A 10935-nucleotide genomic window follows, 5' to 3' on the forward strand; every position below is an offset into this window, starting at 1 on the left:
CCTTTGCCCTGCTCCCTCAGACCCGCCTGGCTCCCAGGCTGACGATTGGAGACTTTTCACTCCTGATGCCACTGCACACCCTTGGGAGCTGAACTGAGCGGTGGAAACAGAGAGGGAGCTCTTGGTGTACCAGGGAACCCCCGGGAGAGGAGGGAAATGTTCAGGAGTGACAACTGGGAAGTTTATGGGCGAGGGTATTTCCCACCACTCAGAGGCTCCTGTCTCACTCCTCCAGGCAGCCTCGTCCCTCCCTGTAGTTCTGGAGGATTTTGTGACCCCTGAGCTGCTGGAGAGCAAAAAGGGCTTCCAAGGTGAGAGGATTTCTGACACCAGCTGGACACTGACCCTGCCTGAGGGGCCGGTGTCATCGAGCATGGCCATCATCTCAGAGAGGGTTAAGGCACAACCTTGTGACACAGCTTTGTTTAATGTGGCTCTGAATAGGCTTCCAATAATTGTCAGGGTGTGTGAGAGAGAAAACAGAGAGCTCAGGAGGAATTTGTGCATGGCGAGGGTGGTCAGTCCTTGGCATGGGCTGCCCAGGGAGTGGTGGAGTCCCCATTGCCGGGGTGTTCAAGAAAGGCCTGGCAGTGGCACTCAGGGCTCCGGTGTAGCTGACAAGGTGTTGGCCGGTCCCAGGTTGGCCTGGATGGTGTCGGAGGCCTTTTCCACCCTCCGTGGTGCTGTGAGCCTGTGCCTGGAGCCCGCCGTGCCCAAGCGCTGCCCGAGCCGGCCCGGCCCGACCCCTTGGCCCGCGCTTTTGTGCTGAGGGCGTGGGGGGGGCGGCTCCCGGGGCCGCCGCGCTGAGGCGGAGCTGCCTCTGAGGCGCAGCTGCGGCGCTTCCCTGCCGAGGCCGCGGCGCCTCTGCTGCCGCTGCTGTGGGGCTTTGGGGCTTTGCCGGCGTTCCCAAAGCTCCCCTCGGCTTCTTTGGGACGGGGCTCCCTCACGGTGCCGCCGCGCTGAGGTGGAGCTGCCGCCTCTCATGGTCCCAACGCTTCCCGCCCTGCGGGGCTGCGGCTCCCTCAGCGTCTCCTGCCGGGAATGTCGAGCTTTCCCCGGGTTTCAAAAGCTCCCCTCGGTCTCCCAGAGCAGTCGTGTGGTGGGTTAACCCCGGCTCGATGGCGGGTGCCCTCCAAAGTCCCTCTGTCAGCACCCTGCACAACTGGACAGGGCAGAGAAAATACAGGGAAAGGTTCCTGAGATAAGGACAGGGAGAGATCACTCAGCAATTGCCGTCATGGGCAAAACAGCCTCAGCTTGGGGATAGTAATTCCATTTATCGCCAACAGAATCAGAGCGCCAAAATGAGGAGTAAAATAAATCTTAAAAACACCTTCCCCCACCCCTCCCTCCCTCCCGGGATCTGTCTCCTCCGCGCCAGCGGCGCAGAGAGACGGGAATGGGGGACACGGTCAGTTCATCCCACGTTGTTCGGCCACTGCTCAGGGACAGGAGCCAGAGTCCTTTCCCTGCTCCAGCACAGGCTTCCCATGGTTCACAGCCTCCTTCAGGCATCCACCTGCTGCAGCGTGGGCTCCTCCACAGGCTGCAGGTGGATCTCTGCACCCCCATGGTCCTCCCTGGGCTGCAGGGGCACAGCTGCCTCAGCAGGGTCTTCACTATGGGCTGCAGGGGAATCTCAGCTCCAGAGCCTGCAGCACCTCCTGCCCCTGCTTCTCCTCTGACCTTGGTGTCTGCAGAGCTGTTCCCCTCACACATTCTCACTTTACTCTGGCTGCAATTACACCTGTGCAATAACTTTTTTTTCCTTCTTAAGGATGTTATCTCAGAGGCATTACCACCATTTCAGATTGGCTCAGCCTTGGCCAGAGACATGTCCGTCCTGGAGCTGGCTGGCATTGGATCAGTTGGACATGGGGGAAGCTTCCTGCAGCTTCTCACAGAAGCCACCCCTGTAGCCTCCCCTCCACTCCCAAAACCTGGCCACGCAAACCCAATCCAAATGAGAATGGCTTCACGCTGACTGAGAACAGGGTTAGATTGTGTATTGGGGGAGAATTCTTCCCTGTGAGAGTGCTGAGACACCAGCACAGATTGCCCAGAGAAGCTGTGGCTCCCCCATCCTGTCCCTGAAGTGTTCAAGGCCAGACTGGACAGGACTTGGAGCAAAGTGCTCTAGTGAAAAGTGCCTCTGCCCGTGGAAGTGGCAGGGGGAACTGGATGAGCCTTAAGGCTCCTTCCAAGCAAATCCATTCCAGGATTCCATGGTTTTATGGCTCTATGGCAGAGTCATTTGGTGACAGAGTCGCCTGAACTCCAGTCCAGCTGTGAACTCTGATGCAGCACCACCACTGCGATAAGAGCATCCCCACTGTGACATTAGCATCCCTACTGTGACGTCAGCATCCCCACTGTGATGTCACCATCCCCACTGTGACGTCACCATCCCCACTGTGACGTCACCATCCCCACTGTGACATGAACACCACCAAGGCAAGCCCTTCTTTCTGCATCCCAGGCGACTCCAGCCAGTCGTGGTTCGCCATGGACTTCCTCACACGTGTCGTGCGTGCTCTGCTCCTGCTGGCCCTGCTGCTGGCAGTGACTCCCTGCCCAGGAGAGTCCAAGGAGCTCTGCCCGCACCCCTGCCGCTGCCAGAGGCGTGGACTGCTGGACTGCCGCCACGCCGGCCTGGCCACCGTGCCCCCGGCCACCCCCCGACGGGCCCTCACCGTCCTGTGAGTCCTGGCTGCCCCACACACCCCCTCCAGCTTCCCCTGCTCGACGCCTTCTTCTTGCTGGAAAGCCCAGCCGGGACAGCCGGCAGAGTCACTGCCAGGAGACACGGTGCCTTTGGGGGGTTGTGCTGCACTGTCAGGGTGAAGCCAGGCTGGCCAAGCCGTGCCTTCTCCAGGGAAATCCCACTTCCAGCTCCACAGCCAAATGGGCAGGGGAAGGGCTTTTCCTCAGGGGTCTGTTGTTCCTTTGCAGAGATTTCACTGGCAACTCGATTGCTACTTTGGCTAAACAAGCATGGAAGGAATACCCCTGGACTGAGACTCTGTAAGTGCCAGGCAGCATTTCAAATGTCAGCAGTTGGGGTGTTTTCCATCCTTTGGTCTGGTTTTGGAGCAGCAGCACCACAGAACTCCTTCCCAAGTGAAGTCAAAGTTGGGCTGCTCCGCACGGAGGGCTGTGACTCCCCAGGCCTTCCCAGGATGCCAAGAAACGCCGTGAGCTGTGTGCCGGGCACGGGACCGTCCCCGTGGCTGTTTGCCCAGGGATCAGGCTCCGCCCAGCTCCAGCCAGCCAGGAGCAAGGGCCTGCTGGCCATGAGTGGGGACCATCCCTGCAGGGGCCCCAAGAGCTGCTTCAGGAAAGCTGCCGCAGGGTATTTTCCCAGGAACATGCCATTGCCTCCTGTGGAGCGGCTGCTGTACCATTGTCCGTTTGTGTCATTGCAGAGTCCTCAGGGACAATGAGCTGCAGGCAGTGAAGAGCCATTCCCTGGAGGGGCTGTTCCTGCTGAAGCACCTGTAAGCACTGGCCCCTGCCCACCATGCCGGGCTACTGCCTCCCCCTCCCTTGGGGCCCTGCTGCTCTGGGCAAGCCCAGCCCTGGGCAAGTGGCCTTTGTCCTCCTGGGTTCCAGGCTGCAAATGCAAGTCAAAAGGACAGTGCCCATGGAATGAACATTTTGTCTTCTCATTGGAACAGGGACTTGTCTGGCAATAGGATCCTGTTGATTGAGGAAGGTGCTTTTGAGCCACTGCCTTTCTTGAGGCTTCTGTGAGTCAGGAAGTTTCTTTGTGGTGTCTTTAGTGAAATCTTTCTGTTTAGAACCCTTTCTGTGTTAGAAAATGCTCCTGTTTTCAGCACAGTCACTTAATGTCCCCTGGTAAAAGCACATTTCCTCCAAAGGGATCCTTCTTTGCCCCAGCATCCTGTAGGACAGACCCGATTGATTTCTGTCATCTTCTCTTTCCCCAGAAACCTCAGTGGGAATGGCCTCACACAGATCCACAGCGGCACTTTCCAGGCATGGCACGGGATGCAGTTTCTAGAGGAGCTGTAAGTGGGACAAGGTCCAAAGGCCCATCAGAGCCAGACCCTGCAGGGACAGTGGGGCAGAGCTGCTCTGCCCTGTGTAAAGTACTGAATCCCACTGTGGATGTCAGCCAGGGAGCACCAGGAGTCTGCAGCCAGAAAGCCCCTTTCCCTTGACCTGCTTCTCTTCTCCAGGGCTTCCTTGAACCAGCCAGGCCATCCCCACCTGCCCTGACCCACAGAGCTCACGTCCTTCCCATCACCCCTCACAGCTCTCTGTTGCTTTTTCAGGATCCTAAGCCACAACCCCCTGACCGTGATTGCTGACACAGCATTCTTCAAGCTGCCTTCAGTCAACTATTTGTAAGTATTGACTCCTCTGGAGCAGATCAACAGAGATCTTTGTGTCTCTCCAGTGGCCTGTCCTCAGGAAAGCAGAGATCCAGGAGCAAACCTGCCTCTTCTCCCAGCCTCTTTGTGCTGGAGGCACAAATGTCCCTGGCACTGGCAGAACAAGTCCAATCAGTTGTGGTGTGTCCCCAGCTGCAAAGCACCCAAGCAGCTGGGACAGAAACTTTCAGAAACAAGAGACCATCCAGGTCTGGGGCCACGGAGTGGCCAGAGGGCTCTGGGAATGCTCCAGTCCTGCCTGAGCACTGTTGGCAGCAGTCTGGGGCTCCTGCCTCCTTCAGGGACTGGAGCTGCCCCCAGGGAAGAGCAGGAGGGTTTGGAGCTGGAGAATCCTTTCTGTTGGCATCTGTCTGCCCCGAGAGCTGCAGGGTCCCCTCCTGATTGCAAGGCCATGGTTTGGAGCAGGGCAAAGCAGAAGGCCAGTGGGGTCTTGAATGGCTTGTCTTTGATTAGGCAGAAGTGGATCCCTCTGCCAGCACCCCCACGCTCCTCAGGGGCCTGGGCTTGCTCTCAGAGCAGAGCTGTGGGAATGTCACCTGAAAACTGAATGTGGTCTTTGAAATGCTCGCAGGGACCTGAGTGCAACTCAAGTGACTCCGCAGACGTTGCTGCTGCTCCTGCAGACAACAGTGCACTTGGAAACCCTGTGAGTAGGTGGGACTGAGGGCCAGCCACCAGCAGAGCCTCAGTGCTGAGACAGAGGGGCTGCCTGGGAAACAAATCCCTCTGCCACTAAATCACAACAACCCCAGGAAGCTTTAGGGTTCCTGTTGACTTCCAGGAACCTCCCAAACTCAGCAGCTCCAAGGCAGAATTTCAAAGGGGGGTTTAGATCACGGCGGGTCTGTTTCTCTCTCTCAAGTGTTTTTTTGGGACCAGTTCCACTTTCAAAGGAAAAATCACGTTTTTGGTGTTTTGGGATTCACGTGAGGGAAGTTTTCCAGAGCTGTGGCAGACATGGAAGCACATCCCCGAGGCCTTATCTGTGGGTTGCCCCCCATGGCCTCAGAGACATGGATTGGGACGCTGGGTTTTCCTCCAATCAATAACCTCTTGTCTTTAGCAAACTGCCCAGTGATGTGGCCTGCTGCCTCTGCCAGGAGCATGCCAGCACCGAGACCCCGTGCAGGACCATCCAGTTCCTCTGCCAGAACCTGTGCAGCAGCAGCAGTGCCCAGTGTGCTGGTGGGTGTCCTGCTGAGGTTGGGGGAGCCCTCAAATGTGCCCAGTTGCCTCCAGCCTGAGGAGATGCTGCAGCACGGCCCCGTTTTGGGGCAATTCCTGATCTCCCCTTACAGAAGACTTGGAACAAGCATGGGTTGGAAAGTTCCTTGTCATTACACATATCTGGTGTGTCAAATACTGTCTGGATAAGAAAGAGCTCTCTGGGCTAAACAAACACAGGAGCTTCCAAACCACCCTGTGCATGTGGCCAAGGAAAGCAGGCCTGTCCTGTGCCCTTCCCAGGCACTGCTTCTAACCCCCAATTTCCCCTGAGAACCTCCTGAGCCTTTCCAGTGCCACCATTGCTAGGCCAGTCACAGCTCAGGGGCCAGAGGGGTCCCTGACCCAGCACACATGTGGCCAAAGGGTGCAGCAGTGTTTGTGCTGCTCTGGCACGGTGACGTGGGCCCCAACCTGCCTCAAACCCACCCTGGGAAGCCCAAGACCCAGAAGGAGCGTGGATGCCCCTCAACAGGCTCTGCAGGCTCTGTGTCACCTCCCTGCCCATGTGCAGGAGAGAGGGCAGGAGCCCCCATGTGCTTTGCAGGGCATTAGATGAACACCAAACACTGTTAGTGCCTCAGCAGCCTCTGGGCTGATCTTCAGTCTGGGCTCTCTCTCTCTTCACTGGTTCCTGCAGAGTCTCGGGGTGACCAACCACCCCACCCAGCCATTGCCCCAGCCCAGGCACAGCCTGCAGCTCCTGCTCCAGGTGAATTCCACAATCCCGTGTCAGACTTGATTCTCCTTGCCAGGCTCACTCGGAGTTTCAAAGCTTTTTGGGGAATTTAGAAACCAGCACTGGCTCACATCGAGCTGTGGGAGAGTCTCCAACAGCAAACCCATTTCCCTGGGATGTTTCCCTCCCGTCCAAAGAGAGCCCTGGGAGACACCAGAAAAGAAACCTCTCCTGTTCTGCCCTGAGGGGACAATCAGAGTGATTTAAGGAGTCTTCTCCCCTCCCCAACACATCCACCACTCCCCTCACCCACTCCCTTGTCTCAGAGAGGAGCTCCTGCTGCTGGGGTAAACCTCTGCCCCTGTGTTTGTGCCGAGTTGCTGATCTGCTGTCTTGGTGTTCTCCAGCTCACACAGGTCCTGTGGCACAGACACAGGGAGAAGTAATGGAAGTGGAGCCCTCCGGAAAAGCAAAGAGCAGCCCAGTATTGAACCTCAGGGCCAAGGAGCCTTCGCTGGGAGACCATGGAACTGTAACTCTTGGGGTTGCCCTGACCCTGAGCAGCACTGAGGGGGATGTCAGCAGCCTCAAGGATTCCAGAGCAAATTCATATCCCCCTGAGCACCTCTCCAGGCAGGAAGGCAAAACAGCTGATGATGATGTCAAGAATAATCTGCACAAGGCTAAAAACATCATGACTGTGAAAAGCATCGTCTCACGCCAGCCCCAGCCTGTCAGGGAGAAGGATGCGGAGCAAAAGTCAATCATAGTCTGGGAACGAAAGCAGAAGGGCTCCCATTTGAACTGGCAGGCATTAAACCCCTGGGATGGAGCTGGTGGGTTAAACCCCACCGATGAAGACTCTGTCTTTGGACACCACAAAGGTGTGGATGTAGCTCCATCTCCAATACGGAAATACATTTGGAAAAAGAAAGAACACAAGAAGACCGACAGCCAGTATTGGGTTGGCCAAAATCTGCTTTTCTACCAGGCGTTGGGCCCTGCCAAAGCCCAGGGAGAGCCCACAGGCAGAGAAAGCAAAGCCCAGCAGGGTCTAAACAGGAACCTGGATTTTCTGTCTGACCCGCTGGTTAACAACGGCCCCGCTGCAATCAGCAGGGTAGAGGACAGGGCTGAAGGAGAGCCTTCCTCTCCAGGTGGGCACTTCCCCCTCATCCTTGACACCATGGAGACAGCCTGGAAGCAACAAGAGGAAGGGTCCAGGCTCCTCAACAAGCCAGGTAGCCCTGAGGGCCCAGACGTTTTGCCCGTTCCAGGAGAGGACTTTGAAACCACGGTCGATCGTTCCCTGCGCTTGCTGGTGCCGGACGAAGGCCTGCGGATGTTCATGGCCCACATGGAGCGAGCCCTGAGGACGGACTGCAGCCTGCCCGGGCTGCAGCTGGCCTGTGCCAAGATGGTCTCCAAGACTGGGCTGCTTATAAATCTCCTCAGCAAGAGACAAGAGAGCGAGGGAGCCTCTGCTTTCACCAGACAGTGTCTTCTGCGAGGGAACATCTCCAGACGCACAACCTTGGAGGAGGGCAAGGAACACAGAAAGGAGGTAGGAGAGCTGCTGGGCACTGCTGGATGTGTCCTTCAGGGCAATGGGGAATGGAAAGAGCAACCCTCTCTCCCCTGCTGAACTTGTCTCATTTTGTCCCAGCAGAAAGCAATGAAACAGTCCCGGGAGAGATTCCAGTTTGCGATATTGGTGTTGATCTTCTATGTTACATATTTCATATTGCATTGTCTCATTGAGGTAAGCCAGTAACTCCTTTGACAGACAGCTGTCAGTCAAGCCCTGCAGCTGCAGAGCCCAGCTGAGGAGCCCCGTGCACGTGCCGGGTAGCACAGGAGATGTTTGGCCAACCCTGGAGCTTGTGGCAGCATCCACACCCCCAGCTCAGCAGGGTTCAGCCTGCTTGGGGGAAGCTTGTCCTGGCATCCGTCCTGACTCTCCCCAGCAAAGCTTTGCTTTGCTCTCCTGCCTTCAGCCATGCAGCAATGGGCTTAGGAGAGCTCTGGGTGTTCATTCACGTTCCGGAGGCAGGGGGAAACAGGAAGCTGAGAAGGGCAGACAGTCTTTTGTAAAAATTGTGGCTGCTGGCAGAGACTTGCACGTGTGTAGAATGGGCTGGGTTGGAGGAAGAACCTTTTGGCCTCCGTTTTTTTGCAGAGCATGACAAGAAAAATCTGATATTACAAGTCTCTCTTTCTCCATCCCCAGATATGCTCCGAGCCTCATGAAGATGATTTCCAACCCCGATGCTGTAGGAAATCATTGCTGAGAAGGTAATCACTCCCTGCTCGTGCCACTGCTGTGCCAACAACAGTCTTTACTCTGAAGAGCAACTCATCTCCAGGCCCCCCAGCCTTGCAGGAGCCGCTGCCAAAGACTCCCCTGCCTGTGTTTAAAACACGTTGCTTTTGGGAGAGACCCAGCAAAGGAGCCCAGAGTGGGAGCGATGGGCACAGATGTCAGAGCACATCCCAACCAGCCCTTCTCTGCACCGCTGCTGGCCTGGGGGTTGGGCTCTGGGGGGTCCCACATTGCTGCCACCACAAGGAAATCCCTCTCTGCTCCAGTTCCCAGCAAGACTCTCCTCTGGGGACGGCTCTGCCCTATTTCTCCCTGCCCTGCTCCCCAGAGAGGCTTTTAAAGAACTCGTTCCCATCCTTTCCAGATGCCTTTCCCAGCCAGGGCTCATTCCCAGCCACACCAGCCAGCACTGTCCCTTCTGGGGCTCCCCAAATTCCTCAGGCTCTGCTGAAACACCTGCCAGAAGCAGGGAGAGGTGCTGGCACTGCTGCTGCCCTCCCTGGCCAAACCTCCCTGTTCATGGACTGGGAGCAGGGAATTCTGTGGAGATGATGCCCAAAAGCCTTTTTTACCCCATCTCCCTTGCAAACTCCAATGGTTTGCCCTGCTGGAAATGTCACTTCCCGACTCCTCCAGTGGCTGCTTCCCTGACAGGGCAGGGCACACTCAGCCTTTCTGCCCTCAACCACCATCAACAGCTGTCTTCACTTTTGATCTTTATTTTCCCTTTTTTTTATCAGGTTCTTTAAAATACTGTGGCGGAGAGGGAGGAAGGAGGAGTACAACAAGGCAAAGGATGTAGAGCAGGTAAGAGCAGGGAGCACATTCCAGTGCTGCCCCTCTGCACACACCCTCACCTCTCCCAATCATTCCCCTCCACGGCACTTTCCAGCACTTGCCTGTTTCCCACCACTTCAAAGTCAAACCCAGAGTATTCCCAGCAAGTTGAAGTGTGTAGGAAAATTTCTTCCTCCAGACCCCAGTACTCTGCATTGCACAGCACATCCAGGGAGTTGTTTTCCTGGGAATCGAGGGCCTGATGGATGTTTTAAGACAAGCAATACCTGTGCTGCTTCTTCAGGTCTTGTTCTGCTATAGGAACTGTTGAGGTTTCCTTGGATGCTATTCCCTTGGTGGCTATATCCTTGAAACCTAGTTCCCTAACTGTTATTTCCTTGTCATTTTCTTAGTCTTATTTCCTTGGATCCTATTTCCTTGGAGTCTGTTTCCTTGGCTATTTCCTTACTGATGTTTCCTTGACCCTTTCCTTGAATGTTATTTCCTTCACTGTTACTTCCTTGGATGTGATTTCCTTTCTGTTATTCCAGATGGAAGAAGCTTGATGAAATGCCTTTGCCCAGAGCCAAGATGCTCCTGGCCGGACGCTGCCCTGCCTCCAGCCCCCCAAAATCTGGGCCGCTGACTCCGTGACCCCTCTCTGCAGAGAGGATGCTGCAGGTGGCTGCCGTGCTCAGGACACCCTGAGGAGCCTCCCTGGGACCTGGGAAAGGGGGTGGGATGCCCTGGGACCCTCCAAGCTTCTCCCTGGGGACCTGGGAACAGGGGGGTGGGAAGAGGGAGGTGGGATGGGTTAGAACCCCCATAGATCTCCCTGGGGACCTGGGAACAGGGGGGTGGGATGCCCTGGGACCTCCAAAGCTCCTCCTTAGGGAATAGGAAGAGGTGATCCAGGCAGCCCCCGGTGTCCTGAGCAGCCGCTGCCGCCGCGCAGGCTCCGGAGCGCGCAGCCTTGCCAGGGCTGCAATGTCCAGGGGGTCAGCACGTGTGGCAGAGTCCCCTCCCCGCAGCCCCTTTTGTTCAGCTGGTTTTGTCTTTCCCGGTTGGGAATGCTCTCCCAATAAATCCCGTTTTTCTGGAGCCAGAGTGTCCTGTGAGACGCCGGGTGTCGGGGGGGGAGGAAAGGGGAAGTGTCTGGCGCAGGGGGAGGTTGTTTCCGTGTGTGTGTACAGACTGGGGAATGAGAGGCTGGAGAGCAGCTGTGGGAAAGGGCCCTGGGGGTCCTGGTGGGTGGCCAGTTGGCCGTGACTCAGCAGTGCCCTGGCAGCCAGGAGGGCCAACCCCGTCCCGGGGGGCATCGGGCCCAGAGGGAAGGGACTGTCCCACTCTGCTCTGACCTGGGGCAGCCTCACCTGCAATATTGGGGCAGTTTGGGGGGGACACAATATAAAAGAAGACACTGAATATTAGCATTCAAAGGAGGCCATGAGGACGATGAGAGGCCTTGAGAGGAAGTCGTATGAGGAGGCTGAGGTCACTTGGTTTGTTCAGCA

The 10935-nt window shown here is 56.6% G+C and overlaps 1 protein-coding gene across 1 annotated transcript; it reads left to right on the forward strand.

Annotated features, from left to right (window-relative positions):
- The first annotated feature begins 2505 nt into the window (after positions 1–2505).
- LOC116798533 (leucine-rich repeat-containing protein 37A3-like) lies at positions 2506–10504 on the forward strand. Its single transcript, XM_032711029.1, has 13 exons — positions 2506–2699; positions 2953–3024; positions 3426–3497; positions 3678–3749; positions 3951–4031; positions 4299–4370; positions 4990–5064; positions 5482–5603; positions 6729–7478; positions 7599–7885; positions 7988–8083; positions 8552–8616; positions 9973–10504. Exons 1-13 carry the CDS (start codon positions 2506–2508, stop codon positions 10073–10075), a joined length of 2061 nt encoding a protein of 686 aa, XP_032566920.1. The 3' UTR covers positions 10076–10504.
- Positions 10505–10935: the final 431 nt, after the last annotated feature.

Source organism: Chiroxiphia lanceolata, chromosome 26, assembly GCF_009829145.1.
Source record: "Chiroxiphia lanceolata isolate bChiLan1 chromosome 26, bChiLan1.pri, whole genome shotgun sequence".
In the NCBI taxonomy this organism is placed as follows: Eukaryota; Metazoa; Chordata; class Aves; order Passeriformes; family Pipridae; genus Chiroxiphia; species Chiroxiphia lanceolata.

Coding starts and splice junctions, on each gene's coding strand:
- LOC116798533 (XM_032711029.1), top strand. CDS start 2,506: ATGGACTTCCTCACACGTGTCGTGCGTGCTCTGCTCCTGCTGGCCCTG. Junction 8,084..8,551: donor TATTGCATTGTCTCATTGAG/GTAAGCCAGTAA, acceptor CTCCATCCCCAG/ATATGCTCCGAGCCTCATGA. Junction 8,617..9,972: donor AGGAAATCATTGCTGAGAAG/GTAATCACTCCC, acceptor CTGTTATTCCAG/ATGGAAGAAGCTTGATGAAA.